Below are 27,137 nucleotides of genomic sequence, written 5' to 3'. Positions count from 1 at the left end.
TGATTAACTAAACTTTCACATTGAATAGAAATATTTAATGTTTTATGTTAATCTTTATATTTTTATACCCATACACTGCACTTTATGTTTTTTTAATGTAGTGGCTAATTAACTTGATATCCTTTGCATAAGGTTTCTTTCTTGGTACATACTTATTAGAGTAATTTTTGATTTTTGTACATGTAATATATTAATATTGTTTTCTAAGAATGACATATGTATAAACCATATATATATATATAACAAAATAAGAAAACGATTAACTGGCTTTTATAATACCAATGAAATTGTGTATATTATGGTTATATACAACTAGTAATGTAATTTTAGCATTATGCATCGTCGAGTACGTCAATTGTATATAAAAAAAAATCTGCCATCTAAATTTTTATAAATCAGCTGTATGCGTGATTTAATCTTGAATTCATATAAGTGAGTGTGGAAATTTAATTAATTATACTACAAAAGACATACAATAATTCATATTTCATCTTTGTACGTGACCTTTTACTATTTAACTGGACAAAACTTTATTCTTTTTTCGTGTAGTTTAAGTTTTTTAGTCCCATGAAAAAATCATACCGTAATAGAAATCGATATTATTCGAATTAGTTACATAATACATACAATACTACATTGGCTCAGTGAATATCTACTCCAACTATATTTTACATCATAGAAATATTTATTTGCCCAAAGCACATGACGAACACAACATATACCTGTAGTATTTTGTACATAACTGTTTAATTCGAAAAAATTGTAATACAAAAGTAGCAAATATTACTCTAAATTAAAATCAAATTGCATAGAAAAAAAAGAAAATAATAATCAAGCAGTGAACTGGATTATATAATGAAAATTACTAAGTGTAAGTAATAAGTAAACGGTAGTAAAAAATATAAAAAATTAAATAAGTAAATAATTTTACGTATGTCCTTTTTTCTTTCTATATATATTATACTTTTCTTAAAATAATTTTCTTATACCTTTACTTGTATTTAGGAATAGAAAGAGTTGAAACAGATATTAAGTATATACATCTAAATAAGAAAGAAAAACATGTTTAAATAGCATACTGTATTTACAACAATGAATGTAAACGTATTTACAAATGTACAAATTACAAGTAAATTGATTAATAGTATTGAACTATGAATTTATTGTTTCCTACCTATAATATATTTGTAATGATAAATGTCTTTAAAATTTCTAACATATCTATAAATGTACCGATAAAAATTTCACAAAAATCAGTTGTGTTACCTTTACGTTAAAATAAATTTTGGAATAAGCACAGTACATTTTTATTTCAATTATTTACTCAAAAAAATCTAAACTATTGACCTAATAAATAATTTTTAAAAATCAATTCAGTAATTTCTGTACGAAGATTTTTTAGAACAATAGAATTTCTATATATTGATATAGATTAATATAGGACAAAATATATAGATACAGATGAAATAATTATGAGGATTTCATTTTACATAAAAATCGTAAATGTAATATCTTTACTTCATCAGTATTCAATTTGACTACACCTTCTTAATTGTCAATCGAAAGTAAAGTATGTACCCACAACTTCTCTTTCTTTTTCTATAATGATTTAACTCGGTCACCTCTTAAAAGTACTACAGATTCCAATTGATCACAGACCAAACTTACGACACGATCTTCTACGCAATTCTACAAAATTGTCATCGTATAATTCTTTGCTATTCTGCGAGTGCAAGATCTGGATGAGAACCACGAATGCATATTTCTATGTCTGTTATGTACAATTCAGTGTTATTAATGTTTCTAAACCCTACTCCAATGTCTAAACCTGTTCCACAAGTTTGTGGATTATAGAGATTTTAAGCGTGCTATCGGTCTGTAATCTATTGGCGATGGAGTAGTAAATGGTCCATGAGGACTCGTAGTATATCCAGTTTCATTTGTAGCAACATATGGTGGTTTGACACGTGGTATGCACGTGTCAAACCACGTGGACACCACGTGTACAAAATTTGTCACAACACTCGTCACACACAGCATATCACGTTTCATACCACGTGTCACACCACTTAATCATACTACTTGTTCACATTACTTGTTAACACTACTTGTTTACACTACTTATTTACACCACTTGATTAGACTACTTTTCTTTCACGACTTACCAACTTAAAGTACTAACGACGACTGACATGATACTAAAAAAGACAGCAGGATAAACCAGGTTAATATATTGACATAGACGTTTACGTTTGTATCTATAATTAATCGTAAAATATAAGTATAGTCCATCTGTTATTAAATGGCACTCGCATCATCCAGGGGATGTCTCTTATGGTTTTCATTGGCTAGAATGGTAGGCTGCTTCACGCTCTTACCCAACCTACTAATTTCATACCACACGCATTGTTTTTATTCATGGAAATGCTCACACAGCTAAAAAGTGCTGAAATTTCTCAGTAAATAAAATTTTACTTCAATAATCTAAAGTATAAAATAAAATATTTCATTTTTGATTTTTAATAGTCTTTAGTCTGAAGATAAATTTTAATAAATTAAATGATTAACAAATGGGTGGCACTAATAGTTTCTCTCGCCACAGACAGCTAGATCGATTAAGATCGGTCCAAGGCTACCAACTTTAATGATTGATATAATATTACTATTACAGAATACTATATAATATTTTATATTTCAACGGTAAATATGAATAATGAATTAAATTGCAATAATCTATAAGTTATTTAATGTGATAATGAAATAGTGATTTTATTTCAGTTGCTACGATTAGACGTTTTTTTACTTCGTGGCGTCTCCGCTATGAATGGTTCCGTATTTACATCTATTTCGTTCATGTTTCGCTCTTAATTCGTTGCCAATAGCTTGAAATAGTTTAATGGAGGAAATGTGTACGTAGATTGAGTTAGTAAAGGATTTAAAATTTTTTATGTGCTAATAATAGTCAGGAATAAACAAAGAAAATTATTGTAAGTATTAGACGAAAAATTATGTTAACTTAATGTTTCTATATAAATAATATTAAAAATATTTAATTCAAAATTATAATTCAACATAATCGAATATAATGTCAAGAATAAACGTCAAAAAATATTTTAAGATAACTTTTTATGATTATCGCTTAACACAATACATTTTATTTCCTTTACGATATGATAACATAGAATAATAGAATTATAAGTATAGTGAAAAATTAATTTTGTTCAATTATGATATAGATAATCTTATAAATTAATCATTTATATATTTTTAAAGTGAAATGTCACAGATTACTGTAACGTCAAGCGTAATGGAAAGAAGCATTCATGAAATGTTAAAAGATGCTCCTTCATTAAATGAAAGTGATAGTGCTGTTCATTCTGGAACACCACCACCACATGTACCGAATAATTGTACCGGAGACAGTTTACCAAGACCAGCTACCATAAATTTAACTGTAGGTAGCTCGGTGCCGCAAACATGTATGTATATATTATTTGTTATAATATTTTTATTGACATTAATTATTAAAATGCGTAACAGTAGTTAATAATTCTTAAAATTATATAAGGAAAGTTTTAAAATAAAGCTAAAACTTTAACAGCGGTCAATGTATCTCCAAGTACACCTATCCAAAATGGAGATACGCAAACAATGCGTACAGCTCAAAGTAAAATTGAAAGTATTAAAAATTGGAGTATTTCTACATATAAATGTACTAAACAACTTATGTATGAAAAACTTGGAAAAACATCACGCACTGTTGATTCTGGTAAGTTTTTATTGATTATTAAATTGATATAAATTTGTAAAAATTACTTTATATCATTGTCTTTCAAAGTAACTACTTTTCCTTTACATATTAGTTATATTAACATTATTTTAATATAATACAACTCATATGTAATCCACACATTTTAATAATATTAAACTACAATATGTACAATATATTATAAAATATAATTTTATTAATTAAATATTTTTCTAGAACTTGAGAGTCAAATTGAATTATTGCGAGATACTCAAAGAAAATATTGTAATATCTTAAGATTATCTCGGGCTTTAGCCTCTCATTTTCATCATGTGGTACAAACTCAACATGCTTTAGGAGAAGCGTTTTCTGAATTAGCACAAAAATCACCTGAATTACAAGAAGAATTCTTATATAATTCAGAAACACAAAGAAATTTGACTAAAAATGGAGAAACACTGCTAGGGGCCTTGAATTTCTTTGTATCTTCTGTAAATACTCTTTGCAATAAAACTATGGAAGATACTTTACTAACAGTACGTCAGTATGAAATAGCACGGTAAGGTGACAATTATAAAACAATTTATCTACATTAAAATAAAACTTTGTGGAAAATAATATTAATACATATGTAGTTAACGTGCTTTATTATGCAACAGGATTGAGTACGATGCATACAGAACAGATCTTGAAACACTAGCACAGGCTATAAAATCAGATGGAAACAATGCAGCAAGATTAGAAGAAGCACAATTGAATTATGAAGAACATAAACAACATTTTGAAAAATTACGTTCTGATGTTTCAATTAAATTAAAATTTTTAGACGAGAACAGAGTATGAATTTATTTTAATAAATATTTTATATATATAATCACACCTTTATTATACATTATTATATAATTCATTTATCTTTTCTTTTCAGATTAAAGTGATGCATAAACAATTACTCTTATTTCATAATGCAGTATCTGCTTATTTCTCTGGGAATCAAACTGCATTAGAAGCAACACTTAAACAATTTAATATTAAAGTTAAATCTCCAAATTCCTCTTTACCATCATGGTTAGAACAGTAGTTTTTGATAATATGTGTTTGAAGATCATGAAGAATATAAGAGAATGCATTCGTCCACACGAATCTCCTTTAATACAACATACAGTAAAGGTAGGATTCCTAGATATCAGAATAGTTACTCGTACATATTGAGCTGCCGAATACTTTATCAGTTTAAATCATTTATAAATCAGGAAAATGTATTATATGATGTAAAAATGACAGACTGAATTGTATTGATTATAGTTTCTCTCTACTAAGTCATAAAAAATCACATTTAGTGTCTATGCAAAAACTTTTTGAAAATAAATGTCCTACCTTATTTTCTTATTAAGTGAGATTCCATAATTGATATTTACAATCACGTATATATCAAAGTCTCCTTAATGAAAGAAGATTCTGGATATTTGTTTTCAAAAAGGTATTAAATACTACAAGTAATAACCCTAAAAACTCCATACATTTTTTATTTCTAACTTATTTGCTTATTTAATATATTTTTTATTTAACTTATATATATATATTTATATATATATATAATTATATTATAATAAAATTTAAAAGTAATATATTTAATCAAAATTTTTTCATAAAAAAATTTGGAACTGAAATTTTTTAAATTTCATTCTTGGGGTTTATAGGGTTGATTATTTAATTGCTTGGGCAGTGCTTAAAATAAAAAGATCTGTTAAAGGATCATGACAAATATTCAATGCTTTTAACTTTTTTAAGTCAATATAAGTATGTTTAATTTTATATATCTCCAACTTCTTAGTAAAATTTTCATGTATATAAAAATTATTCTCATAAATTAATATATATATGAAATTTATAAAATGTGTTAGAAATAATATTAATAGCTTGTTAACATTTTATTTTTTCAGTTTATATAGTGAAAAAAAATTGTCTATTTATATGAAATATATCTTACTACTTACAGGGGAATAACTATCAATTAGTTAATAGCATCATTATAAATCTTATGTGATTTAATCTGAAAAATTAAGACAGTTCTAGGTTTTCATAAAAAAAGAACACTCAAAGTTGTTATAAAATGACAATCTCTTAAACAAATAAATTTCAATATACTTTAAATAATAATAAAATAAACATTTTTTTCTAGTATATTTATTATTTATAAAATTTATAGAATAATTATCGATTAAAATGTTGAACAAATTAACTTTGGTAAATTTATCAAAGTATAACATGAATATCTTCCTAAGTATTTCTATCTTAAAGAAGTAATTGTATGTAAATAAATATCAAACAATTAATTTCTTTTTTTACACGTTGAAAGTATGTATAATAAATAAGTTATTCTAAAAGCTAGTCAAATTTAGTACTATTTTAATTAGCAATATAATTACATTAATGTATTTTATTGCAATATTTTATTTTTTAATTTTGCAGTAATTATTTGTGATATAAATAACTCAAAATATAATATAATGCTTTTTATTCTTATATTTTAAAGAAATAATTTTGGTAATGTACCATTAAATTGTTATGCATCGTATTCTATTTCTGTATTTCTAATTATTTGCTCGTGTTTAAATGTAGATGATTACATATAAAATTCAAATCTGTTTTATTAGGATTAAATTATGACCATCAATACGATAATTCAAATTTCTCAAGTTAAATCTTCTGAAGCGAATACGATATATAATGAACACATCGAGTATATAAAATTTATGTAAGCCAGTGCTATATAAAATGTGTACAAGAATTACACAATGTTTGAAATTGATTATGAATGATCTTAATTATAAGTAGTGCATCATTCTGCTTTAGTATATTATATCATAGATATTTTACTTAATATGTTTTATGCTCAATGTGGAGAATGTGAAAAAAGAAAGAAAGAAAGAAAAAAAAAAGAAATGTTTTAATATAAATGATAATTTAATTATTGTTAAAACCATTCCAGGTATAAATTTTTAAATTATCTATAGTTTAGGAGATATGTAAAACTTGCTATATATAAATGCGTATGAAAACAGTTTCTAGATAATAAATTACTAGATAACTGTATGAAATAATTTACGTAAAAACAATATACGGCTTAATAGTTTTTTTATGTCTAAGAGAAAATGTAGTTTGTGTAAAATATGTTTCAAGTTCAGAGATTGCCTCTTTTTTGCTTCAAATTACCAATTGTAATATACAAACCTTTTTTATAGTCTCAATTTTAAATTATCAGATCTTCATATAACAAATGCAATAGTATTTTGTTAACAATTATATAAGAAGAATGTTCTATTCTGTGATATCATATTAATTCACACAATTTGTGTTGTACAATATCAAATTATTTATTTGCATGTAAACAAAACTATTTTTAATAGTTTTTAATAGAACATTTCCCGATTTGAAGTACCAAAAGAGATAATTATCTAATTTGAAACATTCTACCCAGTATGTTCCTAATTATAATGTTATTGTGTGTGTATATTATGTGTATACAAATTCTTAATAAATCAATGCTTATATAATCTGCAATTTTTTTTAAATATGACAGTCATAATGATTTGACAAGTTTGTTATTATACTATAATTGTTATTGTTGTAAATATTAATCATAAATTTAAACCCTTGCATTACAATAAAATGTGAGACTCATGATACATTTCACAACCCAAACATGAAAAATACGAGTTTTACTCATGGTGAATCTTATGGGCCAAACATAAGAAGCATGAGATATAGTTCCGAATATGGCATGCAGTTCTAAACATTACATCATAGTGCAAGAGGTTAATTTTGAGTAAAGCTTATATTTTTTTATAAGTTATGATGATATATATTGAATTTCATAAATATTAAGTGGTGTGTGTATTTAAATTAATGAAATTTTTTTTTTTATTTAAATGTAATATTAAAAATGTATCCAAAGATTTTGATAAATATGGCAGATAAAGAAAGTACAATTTTTTACATAAATGAATATATTATTATAATTTAATTCCTGCTACACGTGTCAAGGTTTTGAAGCTGGAATAAGAGAAAAGAGATTGAGACGATTCAAAAAAGATATCTAAAGTAGACCCTTGGGCTAGACAAGTTTGTGTTCATTAAACTCACGATATTACATAGTAACTTCACATACTTTCGTGTAAACAGCATTTTTTCTTATAAAAACGAGATCTACAAGAAAAAAAAAAAAACAAAAAAATAATCAACAAACCTATAAGCGCTAGGAAAAAGATCTAAGCTGAATTAATAGAATCTCTCTGTGGTAAAACAATAAAGTAAAGAGATGCAAACTAATACATATGGTTAATAACCAGTTATTCCTTAAAGAGTTCACCGAGGAGGAGGCAAAAGACTGTTTGTGACCAAAAGAGCTTAATTCTAAAGAGAAAAAAAGAACTTAAACGTCAGAGCAATAATTAGCTATCAGAACATCAACTCAATAAAAAAGAAGAAAAATAAGGATTATTACACATGTACAAATAAAGAAGTCAATTGTATATTCGAAAAAAAAAAAAGATTATAATAAATTTATGATACAGTTGTTCCTACTTCTTGTTTATCTTCTGATTGCGCCATTATTGCTGCTTGAGTATCATTCATTTCTTCTATTCTCTTACGAACTAAAACAGGTTGGATTTCCACATACAACTCCATAATTTTGTGATTTGCATTCACATGCTTTTCTGTACAATTTTTAATACATAAATCCTGTAAATAAAGAATATATTTACAACGCATTTCTAAAGATTACGCACATAACAATATGATCTAATTGGTAAAATAATCTACTATTAATAGTACCTCATTAGGAGTTATATCTCTAGTAAGAAATGTATTGGCACATCTCCTGAAACAAGTCTCCGATATTTGATTGAATACGAGAAGAAAATCTCGAAACTAGAATAGAGAAAATATAAGAAAATTTATACATACTTTGTTATAATCTATTATAAGTCACAATGTTAAAAAAAAAAGTTACATTTCTCAGTTGAAGATCCATTTTAAAATTTTATGATATATAGTCAGTTATTAAAAAATTATATTAGTAAGTAATGCAATTTGAAATTCTTCCATTCATTTACAAATAATAAGTACTTTTAAAAATGCATATAAATCTGCGGGAATTTTATCCAATAACTTCCCTATGTTTTGTTTGAATACACTAAGGGAATAAAAATACTTCTTATAGTCAATCCGAATAAACTATCAATCACTTAATCAATCAGTTACAATGGAATAACGAACAAGTAAGAAAACAATTACGGTAACGAGAAACGATTATAAATATAAACATATAATTATTTGTCCTTAGACGTTTTAATAAGATAGTAGAACTACACTCGTACGAGCTTCGTGATTCGTCGTTGAAGCGTGACCATCAGAGCACGTTGATTGGTCCTCAAAGTAATTATTTGAACGCGTTAATTGGATGCGAGAGCTTGCGTCAAAATTAACTTCGATTTACTTTAAGCTCTATGTTTAAACACACATAATTCTTAAAGCTACTTTTACAATTAAAATATATGCACAGTTTGTTACACTTCTTATAGCATATATAGCATTATATATAATGGTTATATAGTATATTATATTGGTAATATTAGTTATCAGTAATCAAATATATAACTAATATATTAGTTCACTAGTAGTAACACGCATATCTTCTAGACCCATATTAAAAAAATGTCGTTAGAATTGTGTCAGAATGAAAAGGTGACGAATATTGCATAAAGATATTTTCTGATTAATCGATTGTTCTCCTCTATATCAGCACTAACTTCCGCAGTTACTACATATATATTCCAAAACATGCTTTAAACACATCTTCATTGCATCAGTAGATTTATAAATCCTCAAATGGTGATAGATGGCGGTCATGCTACATTTTATATTTCATCCTGGTTTCGTTAGAGGACTCGTGAGTAAAGTTAGTCAGGGTTTATTAAACCAAATATATGCCGTTTTGATCGATCACTTTTTGCCATTTTTGAGGTAAAATCATAATCCCATCAGTGTAGAACTGTTGTGATTTTTGGGCGAAAAACTGCAACAACTGATTTTCACAAGCTTCCTTTGAAGTCAACTTTACACCATTAAGAGAGCTCTGCAAAGGACGAAACAAATGGTAGTCTGATGGAGCTAGGTCTGGACTATATGGTGGATGCATCAAAACTTCCCAACCAAGACCTCTTAATTTTTGATGGGTCTCCAAAGATGTGTAGGATCTGGCGTTATCGTGATGGAAGACAATGCCTTCACTATTGATCAATTCTGGTCGTTTTATCTCGATTGCTTGATGTACTTTATCTAGTTGTTGACAGTAAAGATTAGAATCAATCATTTGACCAGGTGACAGCAGCTCGTAGTAAACAATACCTTTCCAATCCCACCACACACACAGCATTACTTTACTTGACGTAAATTCTGATTTTATCATCGTTTTCGAAGATTCACTTTGCTGCAAAGTAATCCATTTCTCATCGCCTGTAATGAGTCGTTTTAAAAATGGTTCGATTTCGTTCCGTTTTAGTAATGATTCACAGATGAAAATTCGATCCATTAAATTTTTAATTGTTAAATTGTATGGCACCCAAACATCGAGTTTTTTTTTGTATCCAGCCTTCTCCAAATGGTTTAAAACTGTTTTATGGTCGATGTTTAATTCCTTACCGATATCATGACTACTAATGTGTCGATCTTGCTCAACTTTTTCCAAGATTTCATCGACTTTTTCAGTGATTGGTCGACCAGAACGAGGTGCATCTTTGACATCAACATTTCCAGATTGAAAACGCTTGAACCAGCTTTGTGCAACACGTACTGATACTGCATCATGTCCATAAACATCACAAATTCTTTTAGCAGCCTGTGTCGCATTCTTCCCTTTTTTATAATAAAATTTTAAAATGTATCGAATTTCTTCTTTATTTTCACTCATTTTGAAGACATAACAATTTTTGCGATTGAATGAATAAATATTACAAATCTTATTTTGTTATAAATAAATATAATATATTTATGATATGTTATCTTAAATGCACGCAAGTATTGTCAGATCTCATTGATACATCAAAATACGCGATTCAAAGGCCATCTATCGAAAAAATACGAAGAAACATTTTCCCCAGCAAAATGTAACATCTGCAGGTAGTGTAACGTAAGATCGCTGCAAAGAATAAAGAAGTACAAAGAAGTTCACAAGTCCACTTTTCGCGTAACCAAGATCATCTTAGATAGTACCCTGACTACCAGTGGGCGAGAGTATGTACTTAGCGCGATGACGGTACAAAGAATACGGTATTCTTTGATAGTATATGATAGTATATAGTTATATTTAAATAGAATTTTAAATAATTCTATTTATTAATTTTTAGTGTATAAATATGTGTGTGCCTTCAAAAATGCATTTATTTTAAAAAGTAGTCATTTAAGGCGTTCAAATAGAAATAAATCTCAAAGATTTGTTGTTAAATCCAACGATGATCACCTGTAACAAGAAGAAAACTATATTAATCATACAATCAAGTGATAGAATAGCCTAACATATAAGTAGTCCAATTTACAGATGCACTTTTTATTTGAATTCCTTATTTATTTTTATCAAATCTCTATTTACCGTTTGTAAAATAAAATTAAATTAAAACGCGTGATTTTACATTAAAAAATATAATTAATTAAGAAACAGGAAAAGTAAAATATTAAGCTACTGAAAAAAAACTTTAAACTACGTTATGTACAAAAGAAAAATTGCAAATTTAATAAAATACTAACAGTAAAAAATCTTAAAGACAAAACAAGAAAAAAGAAATGACTGTAATATTACTGAACGATATTCAAACTTCTAAATTTAATAATACGAGAATTTTAATATTTTTGACTCTAACTAACTAAAAACTTATGCACCTTTTGGACAATTTAGACACAGATTTGATGTGCCAAGGAGATGGAATGGTCCATCATCTCCAATTACAACTACAAATTAATGACGAGCAAGCAAGTAACATAATAAAATATAAAATGACTAGAGAACTATTCTCAAAAAGTTCGAACTTGCTGTTGAACCTTTGAAAATAGCTCAATAATCATGTAGTTGCCCTCTTCAGCCACATTTAAGTGGGGGCCTCTTCGGCATAATGCCTCTTCTTTCTTCATGCCCTAAACGCTGCTGTGAGGCTTTTTCTAAGCGTATTTTACGATACATTTCGTAAATAATCGCAGCCGAAAGAAATTCACAAATCGTACAATTACATTTACTCGAATGCCTCAACAGATATTTGATCTAATCGATGAACCTATTATTAACACTTTGCATTTAAAAAATTAAATAATATCAAACAGAAGTAGAAACTTTGTCATACATCTTATGGTCTTACTCTTTTTATATTCGACTACTTTTATTTTTATCTTACTCTACATATATAATATTTATCTATTTACTATACATATATAACAAATGAGAAGAATTCAATAGGAATTATTAAAGAGCAAAGCGTTAATATACTTAATATTAAGTAAGCATCCAACGTATTCAGCTATCTTCACATTTTTGAAAAAAAATAAATTTTTAAGAAAACGCAAAGACTTTTGATCGTTCGATACTGATTTATATCTCGCGGTACAGAGTATCAGCAATATATGGAAAAAATAAAAGAAATATTTAAATGAATAAATGAATCTAAAGGTTGCTGAAACTTTGTATAATGTCCGGAGAAGAAATTTTCCACTCCTGAGTGAAAATTACAATCGCGCGACTTCTCCGGTCTCTACCTACTTACAAATTAAATAAACATTCACACCTAAGTATGCTACCTGCCTGTATAATGGCAATATCTAAAAAGATCAAACATACGTACATACCCACCCACTCACTCCACGATTCTCTCACATACCACCAGGGTGCAAAAGCCTAAACTAGAGAGCATGCCCCGGGGCACCTCCGACACCCTAGTTCAAACGCGTGTTTTCTAAACTTATGGGAGTACGTACCAATGCTGTAATCGTCTATCAAGGCTAGTAATTATTGCAAAAATGACTAATGCAAAAATACAAGTATACACTAGTATATATTGCATACTAGTTATATACGAGTATATCATAGTTTCCACAAATAAATGCGGTAACTCTACTATTCAAAACGATTTTATTACAAAAAAAAGTAGAAAATCGAAACACTCGTATTTGTCATATCACACGTGATATGTAGAAGTAGTGTTCTCAGTATTAAAAACGATGTAAATACGCACACACAGGTGTAAAGTACATCGTGCAATCACTAGCACAATGACAGCCGCCAATAGGGGAAAACTTAAAACTAAACCTATACTAACCGTTTCTCACCCATACGAGTAGCACCTGGGCACACGCATAGATGAGAACGCAGAAAGTCAGGGGGGAGAAACGGGAGATTAGTATATTAGAAGCTGAAAATCCTGATCTAAAAAACATGATTAACATATATATATCTGAACACATAAAAACATTTTATTTCATTTAAGCGGGCTAAGACTCTACAAGCCATTTGGATTTGACTTTTTGATTATGCAAAAATTGTTAAATTTAATTTTTTAATATTTAAGAATTTTAAAGAGAAAAATAAATATATATAAACAACCTCGGACGACTCCTTTCATTAAGTTGGCTGTTCTAATAAAAGAACTGGGCTTTGAGCCACCACTTAACTGCTAGAATCTATCCGTCGCGAATGAGTTTGTCTTCTTGCTCATTTATTTATAATATCGAAGTACGATATATCAAAATTAATCGCGATTAGATAAACTAAGTACGGAGCAATGCATGTAAGACATTATTACATGCTTTTCTGAACGAAACCGAGTAAATTAATGCTCGATTTCGCCACTACTATTCACGAACAAAACAAGTAATAAAAAGAAAGTGCATTAATTAATTGCACTGTTAATTAAATGATTTTAATCGATGAGACAAGAAAACCTATCCTGAACTAATAAACATACAATACAATACAAATAATATAAAATTTTCATGAGTAACTCCTAGAAAGGAATTACTCATGTGCTCGTCACTAATTTATTGGAATAATACAACCAGTAACTCGTGCCGATTAGGACCTTTCATCCTCGACTGATTGAGCACCGGAGGGACTTTAAATTTTAACTCACGACATAAGAAGTTCTACGATGGCTCCAAAACACTCCTACGTTACAGCAAGTATTGTAATCTGCTGATTGAAGATCCATCGAAGATCCATCGAAGATCCATCGAAGATCCATCGAAGATCCATCGATGATCCATCGATGATCCATCGAAGATCCACCGAAGATCCATCGAAGATCCATCGAAGATCCATCGAATCCATCGAAGATCCATCGATGATCCATCGATGATCCATCGAAGATCCACCGAAGATCCATCGAAGATCCATCGAAGATCCATCGAAGATCCATCGAAGATCCATCGAAGAATTCATTCCACATCTTTGATAAGGTAGAAAGTCCGTCGTCATATCTGTAAAATAAAATAGAACAAAACGATAAGTTATTTGCAATATAATCCAAAATCATAAAATAAAATCGAATAAAATGTAATAAAAATAGATACTTACAATGCATTTCAATGGGATGAAATTCAATTGCACCATGGCGATGCACCTCGCGTGAATCTAAAAACGCGGTATAAACGAAAATAAGAAACTATAGATGAGTTTCTTATCGCGAAACCGAAATTTTATTATACGTCGAACAACACTGATTCTAATTCGCGTATGATTTTAATTTACTATTCGCCCGATCACTGATTCTACACAACTAATTCAAAGACTGCTTTGCACACAGTCAATGCAAGTAGAAAAATCTTCATTGATGCACTGATTCTAATACGCGAACAGTCTGTGCGACTGTTTAAAGATAAAAATACAACTTTACTCGAACAAACTCTAATGCAATTACTGCATTGGTCGCAGTTAATTTAATATATAATTTCAAAAATAGTTCGCGAACGCGACGGAATTGAAAAGAAAACGAACGAACGTGCTTCTAATCCGTGATTTTAATTATATTTAACGATACAACACTCCCGTATATTGCTTCGCGCACGATAGCAATGCACGAACACTTGCAACACTTCACAAACACAATTCACAAACACTTCCAACACTGATATATTCCCATGATGATCTGAAACAGAAATAAAAACAAAATTATAAATATCATTGTTGTAAGTAAAAAAATTATTATAATTATTGAGAAAGTGTTTAAAATAAAAATTGACTTACGTTTATTCTTCATTGATGAATGCACGATGGGTATCCTACCCTTAGGATGACGATGAGCACACGTTTAAACCGAATAAAAGAAACTTACGGAGTTTCTTAACCGAGCAAACGAAACTTTAACATGCGACGATCAACACTGACTTTACTTTCCGATTCTTTTGTATTTTATTTTTACGATGCAACACACGAGTACCTCATTGCCTACGCGCTCGATTGCAATGATGTTCTGAAACAGAAAAAGAAAAAGAACAATTAATATCATCGTTATAATAAAAACCATTAAAGTTATCATAGAAACGTTTAATAGGAAAATATACTTTTAGTCTTCATTGATGACTGCAGGATGGGTATCCTACCCTTAGGATGACGATGAATAAAATAAAATTAAATAAAACTCTGAAAAGCTGAAACATACTAAAAAGATTATAGAACAATATCCTGTGAATCATTCCTGAAGGCATTGCACACTTTTAAAGATATTTTATCATAAAGAATCAATATAAATTCAAGCAATATTAATTGCCTTTATCTCACTACTTGTATAAAATTACATATAAAGTATTTAATATCAGTAAAAATTGTTAATAAAATCGATAACGTTATATATATATATATATATATATAATAGTTTAATACGTCACGTTCGTTAGATCTTAGCTCGTTGAAGGACTGATCAGGAATGAACACGTAATCGCGTCCTTCATGTCGAACGTTCGGCTGTCTTCGTTTTGTTTTCGGCTGTCTTCGTTTCTTCTGTTCTCACTTCGAGAAATTCCTGGAATATACGTACACATTCGTTATTGCCCGTAGATAGAATATTTTGTTTTCTTATTTTCTCTCTCTCTCCTCTCTCTCTCTCTCTCTCACTTTCGTTCTCACTCTTTGTATACATTTCTGTATGGTTTAAAAAAAAGAATAACGCTCACCTCGATGAATATGAAGATAAAAAAGTAAACACAATTGTTAGACTGAGTATATGTATTCCTGCTGGACTCTCTCCTAATGCTCGGTACCTAAAAAAGGAAAAAAAAAGATTACATTAGTATAACATAAAGAAAATCAAATATATGAGTGTATGTGTACGAGCACCTATACTTATGAATATATGCTGTATGTGTGTGTATGTTACAGGAATCGAATTTAATACGAAATACGATCTTTGAATACATAATTATGAAAAATAATTAATTAGAGCAGCATTAGAGATGGTAGTAAGTATCGATACCATTAAAAAAGCTGGAAATTAGAAGAAATATTGTTAAGTAACATGGTGAGATTTGGCGGCACGTCGAGATATATCGATGTTAATTCTCACAGATATCTATCGAACTTTTCAATATTTCGTTTTGAAAACACTCACGTATGAAAATCTTGTGTGTAACTATCGTTGATATATAATAGAAAGGTGTAAAAACTTTTCAATTACCTGAGTTAAACGAGATGACAGGTATCAAATGGTGGTCGTCGCTGTGACGTAGCCGCAAAGAAACGAAGCGACATCTGACGACATCATGGCTGCTTCAGAATTTGCGTTTTTTCATCTATCATAGAAAAAATCGAATAGTTATAAAAGGATATAGGAACATAAAAATTGTCAAAATATATACTTTATTAATCCAAACAATGAAAATTGAACATATAAGTCGATATCCATGAAATGATGCTGTAAAACAAGATATATATATGATTGCGTAGAAAAATGCATACCAATGTGCATGGAATTTTTTTCTACGCAAATATTCTTTATCCTCGACATTATCGTAATATTTCGATTATATCATTTGGAAGTCATTTGCTAGAAGAATCTATTAGTATATAGGAAGATAATTTACGTTAGAAAATATTTTTTAATTACCTGAGATTAACGGGACGACGTAGCATCCGTCCGATCTTCAGCACCGACGTCGCGAAAAGAAAGAAGAATGATCAGCAAAGAGCCCTGATTGGCTGATAATTATTGCAGAGATAAGTGACCAATCAAAAATTCCCAATTACCATATAGAAATTTCACGCACACAAGCTTGCCCCGTCACACGTACGTAACTCGGCTTTCTTCATGACCACGCTAGTCAAGCTAGATATGATAATTTATTTATTAAATAAATAAAAAATTTATTCTATTTTTCTATTTAAGGTACACTTATCTTGTTAATATTTAAAAAATAACGAAAAGAATAAAGACAATATGCACTATAAACCTTCACAAAGAACAGAAAAGCATACATAATTTTTTATACATAAATTAAATATCAATTTTATTATCAATTATAATTATCTAATTATTAATCTAATTAATAATTATTATTACCTAATCTATTTTTCTATTAGGTGTATACGTTCCTTGTTAATATTTGAAAAAAAACGAATAAAATAAAGACAATATAGACTAAAAACTTTATCACATCGCAACATTCTGATTAAAATTCTTCAATTTTTATGTAATTGTTTAAACTAATATACATTTGTTTTAACGTCCCTGTGCAATGATGACTTTGGATAATAAAATTTTTATCCAGAAAAATATCACATTAATATTATTTTATATCAAAGTATGTTAATTAGTATGTAATGTTTAACCAGTACATATGTGTTTAAACAATCTGAAATATAAGAGATTGCATTAGAATATTAAAATAATTGTTAAATAATCGATAGGAATGTCTATTGTTGTCTAAAAGATCGGAATATATGACGTATCTAACGTCCCCTTCGAAATCCACCGTTGAAATGAGACGTTGTCCTCTAGAAAATACTTTATTAAATGTTGTTTATTTGACTTTCTCCGAACGTTACGCATGTGTATAAAAGGAATAATCCATCTAATCAATAAAATTTAAGATTGAAACTTTATGATTTTTGTATTTTTATCTATTTCATGTAATTATTTAATGCTCCTGCGCACTGAGGACTCGAGGGTCAAATTTAGCTGCAATATAAGAAAAGTGCATTAGTGCATTAAAATAATTGTTATCCAATTGTTAATATTGAATGAATACTAACTAACAAAGTAACGTGTATAATTAAATTACTTTTTTCTGGCATTTATTAACGTATGTGTAAATGAAAAAAAAAAGTACATTTCTCTAAACAATTATACAATTAATATATTCAACTAATTAATAAACAATATACTAATGGTAAATGTGAATTATTAAAGTTTACCATATGATGGAAGAAAGCTGGGGTGTTTGCTCGTTCAGTATCATAAAAAATTGCCTGGATTCATTTTAAAATCTTGTAAACTCTTCTTTTATGTATATACTTGATACACAAAACGATAAGAAAGCCTAATCGATGCTGTGCTTCGCCAAATCTTCAAATACTTGCAAATCTACAAATCATAAGATTCTATTAGTAAAGTATCAAGTTATCCTTGTTAATATTTAAAAAATAAAGTGTTGAATAAAGACAATTTACATTAAAAACTGTATCACATTGCACAGAAAAACACACAAAATTTATTTATTTAATAAATCAAAAAGCAATTTTACTTTCTTATTAGGTGTACACGTTCCTTGATAATATTTAAAAGATAAGGAATAAAATGTTGAGGTTATACAATAAAATCCAAACAGGAGAACACAATTATACAGAAAAGAAACCACGTTATAGAAATCTTTAAAACAAATGACATAAAGCACTGTAACCATCCTTAAAGAATTAAAATAACAAGAATTTTTCCATATCGATACTGAATATGGGAATTTATACTTTCATAGTTGGCATGAGAGATTTCAATTGTTTTGTTTCAATTTATTTTAATTCTTTAAGGATGGCTACAGTGCCTTATGTAAATTGTTTTAAAGATTTCTATAACGATGTTTCATCTCTATAAAAATGTGTTTTCCTCTGGCATGCGATGTCAATTGTTTTAAAAATATCTGCAACGAGGTTTCTTTTCTATACGATTGTGTTTTTCTTTACAATGTGACAAAGTTTTTAGTGTATATTGTCTTATTTTGTACATTATTTTTTAAATATTAACAAAGAACGTGTTACACGTATAATAAACACTTATATATTTAATTTTCTTTATATTATACTAATGCTATGTTATTTTATACTTTTTTTAGGTTTCCAAACATATGTAGAATACAGCATTATTATGCATACTCATTGCCAGTCTAATTGTGTTTACTTTTTTATATTGATATTAGCTGTGGTAAGTTTATCTCTTTTCTTTTATAACATAAAGAATAGTAATATAAAAAGTATGAGAAGGGGAAAGAGAGAGAGTGATATCTTATACAAATATCATACATAGATATATATAGTTTGTTTGATACTTTACTAATAGAATCTTATGATTTGTAGATTTGCAAGTATTTGAAGATTTGGCGAAGCACAGCATCGATTAGGCTTTCTTATCGTTTTGTGTATCAAGTATATACATAAAAGAAGAGTTTACAAGATTTTAAAATGAATCCAGGCAATTTTTTTATGATACTGAAACGAGCAAACACCCCAGCTTTCTTCCATCATAATGGTAAACTTTAATAATTCACATTTACCATTAGTATATTGTTTATTAATTAGTTGAATATATTAATTGTATAATTGTTTAGAGAAATGTACTTTTTTTTTTCATTTACATATACGTTAATAAATGCCAGAAAAAGTAATTTAATTATACACGTTACTTTGTTAGTTAGTATTCATTCAATATTAACAATTGTATAACAATTATTTTAATGCACTAATGCACTTTTCTTATATTGCAGCTAAATTTGACCCTCGAAGTCCTCAGTGCGCAGGAGCATTAAAATAATTACATGAAATAGATAAAAATACAAAAATCATAAAGTTTCAATCTTAAATTTTATTGATTAGATGGATTATTCCTTTTATACACATGCGTAACGTTCGGAGAAAGTCAAATAAACAACATTTAATAAAAGTATTTTCATAGAGGACAACGTCTCATTTCAACGGTGGATTTCGAAGGGGACGTTAGATACGTCATATATTCCGATCTTTTAGACAACAATAGACATTCCTATCGATTATTTAACAATTATTTTAATATTCTAATGCAATCTCTTTATATTTCAGATTGTTTAAACACATATGTACTGGTTTAAACATTACATACTTATTAACATACTTTGAATATAAAATAATATTAATGTGATATTTTTCTGGATAAAAATTTTATTATCCAAAGTCATCATTGCACAGGGACGTTAAAACAAATGTATATTAGTTTAAACAATTACATAAAAATTGAAAGAATGTTTAAATCAGAATGTTGCGATGTGATAAAGTTTTTAGTCTATATTGTCTTTATTTTATTCGTTTTTTTTCAAATATTAACAAGGAACGTATACACCTAATAGAAAAATAGATTAGGTAATAATAATTATTAATTAGATTAATAATTAGATAATTATAATTGATAATAAAATTGATATTTAATTTATGTAATAAATAAATTATGTATGCTTTTCTGTTCTTTGTGATAAGGTTTATAGTGCATATTGTCTTTATTCTTTTCGTTATTTTTTAAATATTAACAAGATAAGTGTACCTTAAATAGAAAAATAGAATAAATTTTTTATTTATTTAATAAATAAATTATCATATCTAGCTTGACTAGCGTGGTCATGAAGAAAGCCGAGTTACGTACGTGTGACGGGGCAAGCTTGTGTGCGTGAAATTTCTATATGGTAATTGGGAATTTTTGATTGGTCACTTATCTCTGCAATAATTATCAGCCAATCAGGGCTCTTTGCTGATCATTCTTCTTTCTTTTCGCGACGTCGGTGCTGAAGATCGGACGGATGCTACGTCGTCCCGTTAATCTCAGGTAATTAAAAAATATTTTCTAACGTAAATTATCTTCCTATATACTAATAGATTCTTCTAGCAAATGACTTCCAAATGATATAATCGAAATATTACGATAATGTCGAGGATAAAGAATATTTGCGTAGAAAAAAATTCCATGCACATTGGTATGCATTTTTCTACGCAATCATATATATATCTTGTTTTACAGCATCATTTCTATGGATATCGACTTATAATGTTCAATTTTCATTGTTTGGATTAATAAAGTATATATTTTGACAATTTTTATGTTCCTATATCCTTTTTATAACTATTCGATATTTTTCTATGATAGATGAAAAAAACGCAAATTCTGAAGCAGCCATGATGTCGTCAGATGTCGCTTCGTTTCTTTGCGGCTACGTCACAGCGACGACCACCATTTTGTATACCTGTCATCTCGTTTAACTCAGGTAATTGAAAAGTATTTTACACCTTTCTATTATATATCAAACGATAGTTGCACACAAGATTTTCATACGTGAGTGTTTTCAAAACGAAATATTGAAAAGTTCGATAGATATCTGTGAGAATTTAACATCGATATATCTCGACGTGCCGCCAAATCTCACCAATGTTACTTAACAATATTTCTTCTAATTTCCAGCTTTTTTAATGGTATCGATACTTACTACCATCTCTAATGCTGCTCTAATTAATTATTTTTCATAATTATGTATTCAAAGATCGTATTTCGTATTAAATTCGATTCCTGTAACATACACACACATACAAGCATATATTCATAAGTATAGGTTGCTCGTACACATACACTCATATATTTGATTTTCTTTATGTTATACTAATGTAATCTTTTTTTTTCCTTTTTTAGGTACCGAGCATTAGGAGAGAGTCCAGCAGGAATACATATACTCAGTCTAACAATTGTGTTTACTCTTTTTTATCTTCATATTCATCGAGGTGAGCGTTATTCTTTTTTTTAAACCATACAGAAATGTATACAAAGAGTGAGAACGAAAGTGAGAGAGAGAGAGAGAGAGAGAGAGAGAAAATAAGAAAACAAAATATTCTATCTACGGGCAATAACGAATGTGTACGTATATTCCAGGAATTTCTCGAAGTGAGAACAGAAGAAACGAAGACAGCCGAAAACAAAACGAAGACAGCCGAACGTTCGACATGAAGGACGCGATTACGTGTTCATTCCTGATCAGTCCTTCAACGAGCTAAGATCTAACGAACGTGACGTATTAAACTATTATATATATATATATATATATATATATATAACGTTATCGATTTTTATTAACAATTTTTACTGATATTAAATACTTTATATGTAATTTTATACAAGTAGTGAGATAAAGGCAATTAATATTGCTTGAATTTATATTGATTCTTTATGATAAAATATCTTTAAAAGTGTGCAATGCCTTCAGGAATGATTCACAGGATATATTGTTCTATAATCTTTTTAGTATGTTTCAGCTTTTCAGAGTTTTATTTAATTTTATTTTATTCATCGTCATCCTAAGGGTAGGATACCCATCCTGCAGTCATCAATGAAGACTAAAAGTAAGTATATTTTCCTATTAAACGTTTCTATGATAACTTTAATGGTTTTTTATTATAACGATGATATTAATTGTTCTTTTTCTTTTTCTGTTTCAGAACATCATTGCAATCGAGCGCGTAGGCAATGAGGTACTCGTGTGTTGCATCGTAAAAATAAAATACAAAAGAATCGGAAAGTAAAGTCAGTGTTGATCGTCGCATGTTAAAGTTTCGTTTGCTCGGTTAAGAAACTCCGTAAGTTTCTTTTATTCGGTTTAAACGTGTGCTCATCGTCATCCTAAGGGTAGGATACCCATCGTGCATTCATCAATGAAGAATAAACGTAAGTCAATTTTTATTTTAAACACTTTCTCAATAATTATAATAATTTTTTTACTTACAACAATGATATTTATAATTTTGTTTTTATTTCTGTTTCAGATCATCATGGGAATATATCAGTGTTGGAAGTGTTTGTGAATTGTGTTTGTGAAGTGTTGCAAGTGTTCGTGCATTGCTATCGTGCGCGAAGCAATATACGGGAGTGTTGTATCGTTAAATATAATTAAAATCACGGATTAGAAGCACGTTCGTTCGTTTTCTTTTCAATTCCGTCGCGTTCGCGAACTATTTTTGAAATTTATATATTAAATTAACTGCGACCAATGCAGTAATTGCATTAGAGTTTGTTCGAGTAAAGTTGTATTTTTATCTTTAAACAGTCGCACAGACTGTTCGCGTATTAGAATCAGTGCATCAATGAAGATTTTTCTACTTGCATTGACTGTGTGCAAAGCAGTCTTTGAATTAGTTGTGTAGAATCAGTGATCGGGCGAATAGTAAATTAAAATCATACGCGAATTAGAATCAGTGTTGTTCGACGTATAATAAAATTTCGGTTTCGCGATAAGAAACTCATCTATAGTTTCTTATTTTCGTTTATACCGCGTTTTTAGATTCACGCGAGGTGCATCGCCATGGTGCAATTGAATTTCATCCCATTGAAATGCATTGTAAGTATCTATTTTTATTTACATTTTATTCGATTTTATTTTATATGATTTTGGATTATATTGCAAATAACTTATCGTTTTGTTCTATTTTATTTTACAGATATGACGACGGACTTTCTACCTTATCAAAGATGTGGAATGAATTCTTCGATGGATCTTCGATGGATCTTCGATGGATCTTCGATGGATCTTCGATGGATCTTCGGTGGATCTTCGATGGATCATCGATGGATCATCGATGGATCTTCGATGGATCTTCGATGGATCTTCGATGGATCTTCGATGGATCTTCGGTGGATCTTCGATGGATCATCGATGGATCATCGATGGATCTTCGATGGATCTTCGATGGATCTTCGATGGATCTTCGATGGATCTTCAATCAGCAGATTACAATACTTGCTGTAACGTAGGAGTGTTTTGGAGCCATCGTAGAACTTCTTATGTCGTGAGTTAAAATTTAAAGTCCCTCCGGTGCTCAATCATGTCGAGGATGAAAGGTCCTAATCGGCACGAGTTACTGGTTGTAATTATTCCAATAAATTAGTGACGAGCACATGAGTAATTCCTTTCTAGGAGTTACTCATGAAAATTTTATATTATATTGTATTGTATTGTATGTTTTATTAGTTCAGGATAGGTTTTCTTGTCTCATCGATTAAAATCATTTAATTAACAGTGCAATTAATTAATGCACTTTCTTTTTTATTACTTGTTTTGTTCGTGAATAGTAGTGGCGAAATCGAGCATTAATTTACTCGGTTTCGTTCAGAAAAGCATGTAATAAATGTCTTACATGCATTGCTCCGTACTTAGTTTATCTAATCGCGATTAATTTTGATATATCGATACTTCGATATTATAAATAAATGAGCAAGAAGACAAACTCATTCGCGACGGATAGATTCTAGCAGTTAAGTGGTGGCTCAAAGCCCAGTTCTTTTATTAGAACAGCCAACTTAATGAAAGGAGTCGTCCGAGGTTGTTTATATATATTTATTTTTCTCTTTTAAAATTCTTAAATATTAAAAAATTAAATTTAACAATTTTTGCATAATCAAAAAGTCAAATCCAAATGGCTTGTAGAGTCTTAGCCCGCTTAAATGAAATAAAATGTTTTTATGTGTTCATATATATATGTTAATCATGTTTTTTAGATCAGGATTTTCAGCTTCTAATATACTAATCTCCCGTTTCTCCCCCTGTACTTTCTGCGTTCTCATCTATGCGTGTGCCCAGGTGCTACTCGTATGGGTGAGAAACGGTTAGTATAGGTTTAGTTTTAAGTTTTTCCCCTATTGGCGGCTGTCATTGTGCTAGTGATTGCACGATGTACTTTACACCTGTGTGTGCGTATTAGGTAAAGTGTTTTGTACATCGTTTCGCGACATTTTTTAATTAATACATCATTTAATACTGAGAACACTACTTCTACATATCACGTGTGATATGACAAATACGAGTGTTTCTATATTTTTATATTTATATTAAATTTTTCTACTTTTTTTTTGTAATAAAATCGTTTTGAATAGTAGAGTTACCGCATTTATTTGTGGAAACTATGATATACTCGTATATAACTAGTATGCAATATATACTAGTGTATACTTGTATTTTTGCATTAGTCATTTTTGCAATAATTACTAGCCTTGATAGACGATTACAGCATTGGTACGTACTCCCATAAGTTTAGAAAACACGCGTTTGAACTAGGGTGTCGGAGGTGCCCCGGGGCATGCTCTCTAGTTTAGGCTTTTGCACCCTGGTGGTATGTGAGAGAATCGTGGAGTGAGTGGGTGGGTATGTACGTATGTTTGATCTTTTTAGATATTGCCAATATACAGGCAGGTAGCATACTTAGGTGTGAATGTTTATTTAATTTGTAAGTAGGTAGAGACCGGAGAAGTCGCGCGATTGTAATTTTCACTCAGGAGTGGAAAATTTCTTCTCCGGACATTATACAAAGTTTCAGCAACCTTTAGATTCATTTATTCATTTAAATATTTCTTTTATTTTTTCCATATATTGCTGATACTCTGTACCGCGAGATATAAATCAGTATCGAACGATTCAAAAGTCTTTGCGTTTTCTTAAAAATTTATTTTTTTTCAAAAATGTGAAGATAGCTGAATACGTTGGATGCTTACTTAATATTAAGTATATTAACGCTTTGCTCTTTAATAATTCCTATTGAATTCTTCTCATTTGTTATATATGTATAGTAAATAGATAAATATTATATATGTAGAGTAAAGATAAAAAATAAAAGTAGTCGAATATAAGAAAGAGTAAGACCATAAGATGTATGACAAAGTTTCTACTTCTGTTTGATATTATTTAATTTTTTAAATGCAAAGTGTTAATAATAGGTTCATCGATTAGATCAAATATCTGTTGAGGCATTCGAGTAAATGTAATTGTACGATTTGTGAATTTCTTTCGGCTGCGATTATTTACGAAATGTATCGTAAAATACGCTTAGAAAAAGCCTCACAGCAGCGTTTAGGGCATGAAGAAAGAAGAGGCATTATGCCGAAGAGGCCCCCACTTAAATGTGGCTGAAGAGGGCAACTACATTGATTATTGAGCTATTTTCAAAGGTTCAACAGCAAGTTCGAACTTTTTGAGAATAGTTCTCTAGTCATATTTTATATTTTATTATGTTACTTGCTTGCTCGTCATTAATTTGTAGTTGTAATTGGAGATGATGGACCATTCCATCTCCTTGGCACATCAAATCTGTGTCTAAATTGTCCAAAAGGTGCATAAGTTTTTAGTTAGTTAGAGTCAAAAATATTAAAATTCTCGTATTATTAAATTTAGAAGTTTGAATATCGTTCAGTAAATATTACAGTCATTTCTTTTTTCTTGTTTTGTCTTTAAGATTTTTTACTGTTATTGTATTTTATTAAATTTGCAATTTTTCTTTTGTACATAACGTAGTTTAAAAGTTTTTTTTCAGTAGCTTAATATTTTTACTTTTCCTGTTTCTTAATTAATTATATTTTTTAATGTAAAATCACGCGTTTTAATTTAATTTTATTTTACAAACGGTAAATAGAGATTTGATAAAAATAAATAAGGAATTCAAATAAAAAGTGCATCTGTAAATTGGACTACTTATATGTTAGGCTATTCTATCACTTGATTGTATGATTAATATAGTTTTCTTCTTGTTACAGGTGATCATCGTTGGATTTAACAACAAATCTTTGAGATTTATTTCTATTTGAACGCCTTAAATGACTACTTTTTAAAATAAATGCATTTCTGAAGGCACACACATATTTATACACTAAAAATTAATAAATAGAATTATTTAAAATTCTATTTAAATATAACTATATACTATCATATACTATCAAAGAATACCGTATTCTTTGTACCGTCATCGCGCTAAGTACATACTCTCGCCCACTGGTAGTCAGGGTACTATCTAAGATGATCTTGGTTACGCGAAAAGTGGACTTGTGAACTTCTTTGTACTTCTTTATTCTTTGTGGGTTCATATACATGATAATTATGCTTATCTACCATTTTAAATGAAAAATTAACTTATGGTTCCAAAGATAAATTTCATAAAAATTGTACAATTAAAACTTTGATATCATATTTATTACATATTAAACATTTAATTTATATAAAACAAAATTAATTATAAATAAAATACTCTTAACTTAAATCATTTGATACTGTATCGTATATTATTAAGTATTATGATACAAAAAACGTACAACGTTACTGCGCC

At 28.9% G+C, this 27,137-nt stretch overlaps 3 protein-coding genes across 4 annotated transcripts; 1 reads left to right on the top strand and 2 right to left on the bottom strand.

Moving 5' to 3' along the window:
• Positions 1–1,946: 1,946 nt before the first annotated feature.
• LOC122524444 (arfaptin-2) lies at positions 1,947–5,089 on the top strand. The gene is made up of 7 exons (XM_043646735.1): positions 1,947–2,700; positions 2,779–2,987; positions 3,274–3,479; positions 3,602–3,769; positions 3,986–4,307; positions 4,408–4,585; positions 4,674–5,089. Exons 3-7 carry the CDS (start codon positions 3,278–3,280, stop codon positions 4,824–4,826), a joined length of 1,023 nt encoding a protein of 340 aa, XP_043502670.1. The 5' UTR covers positions 1,947–2,700; positions 2,779–2,987; positions 3,274–3,277; the 3' UTR covers positions 4,827–5,089.
• Positions 5,090–8,280: 3,191 nt separating this feature from the next.
• Positions 8,281–9,309, bottom strand: LOC122524443 (mitochondrial import inner membrane translocase subunit Tim10 B-like). Its single transcript, XM_043646734.1, has 3 exons — positions 8,763–9,309; positions 8,585–8,680; positions 8,281–8,491 (listed from the first exon to the last, which is right to left on the bottom strand). Exons 1-3 carry the CDS (start codon positions 8,781–8,783, stop codon positions 8,312–8,314), a joined length of 297 nt encoding a protein of 98 aa, XP_043502669.1. The 5' UTR covers positions 8,784–9,309; the 3' UTR covers positions 8,281–8,311.
• Positions 9,082–10,873, bottom strand: LOC122524442 (histone-lysine N-methyltransferase SETMAR-like). 2 transcript variants are annotated; one of them, XM_043646733.1, is made up of 3 exons: positions 10,454–10,873; positions 10,160–10,267; positions 9,082–10,090 (listed from the first exon to the last, which is right to left on the bottom strand). In XM_043646733.1, the coding sequence occupies exons 1-3, from the start codon at positions 10,719–10,721 to the stop codon at positions 9,726–9,728; spliced, it is 741 nt and encodes a 246-aa protein (XP_043502668.1). In that variant the 5' UTR covers positions 10,722–10,873; the 3' UTR covers positions 9,082–9,725. The 2 variants fall into 2 exon arrangements, with proteins under 2 accessions (XP_043502668.1, XP_043502667.1); XM_043646732.1 differs by having other exon boundaries at positions 10,160–10,870.
• Positions 10,874–27,137: the final 16,264 nt, after the last annotated feature.

Source organism: Polistes fuscatus, unplaced genomic scaffold (assembly GCF_010416935.1).
Source record: "Polistes fuscatus isolate 324 unplaced genomic scaffold, CU_Pfus_HIC Scaffold7, whole genome shotgun sequence".
In the NCBI taxonomy this organism is placed as follows: Eukaryota; Metazoa; Arthropoda; class Insecta; order Hymenoptera; family Vespidae; genus Polistes; species Polistes fuscatus.
This window is presented reverse-complemented; position numbering and strand designations above follow the sequence as displayed.

Bases quoted from the DNA above. Each gene is read 5' to 3' on its own strand.
- LOC122524444 (XM_043646735.1), top strand. From the start codon at position 3,278: ATGTCACAGATTACTGTAACGTCAAGCGTAATGGAAAGAAGCATTCAT. The intron at 3,480-3,601 runs GTATGTATATAT...AAACTTTAACAG, and splicing joins TAGCTCGGTGCCGCAAACAT to CGGTCAATGTATCTCCAAGT. The intron at 3,770-3,985 runs GTAAGTTTTTAT...ATATTTTTCTAG, and splicing joins ATCACGCACTGTTGATTCTG to AACTTGAGAGTCAAATTGAA.
- LOC122524443 (XM_043646734.1), bottom strand. From the start codon at position 8,783: ATGGATCTTCAACTGAGAAAT. The intron at 8,681-8,762 runs GTAACTTTTTTT...TCTCTATTCTAG, and splicing joins TGGATCTTCAACTGAGAAAT to TTTCGAGATTTTCTTCTCGT. The intron at 8,492-8,584 runs GTACTATTAATA...CTTTATTTACAG, and splicing joins GAGATATAACTCCTAATGAG to GATTTATGTATTAAAAATTG.
- LOC122524442 (XM_043646732.1), bottom strand. From the start codon at position 10,721: ATGAGTGAAAATAAAGAAGAAATTCGATACATTTTAAAATTTTATTAT. The intron at 10,091-10,159 runs GTATTGTTTACT...GTCAACAACTAG, and splicing joins TGTGTGGTGGGATTGGAAAG to ATAAAGTACATCAAGCAATC.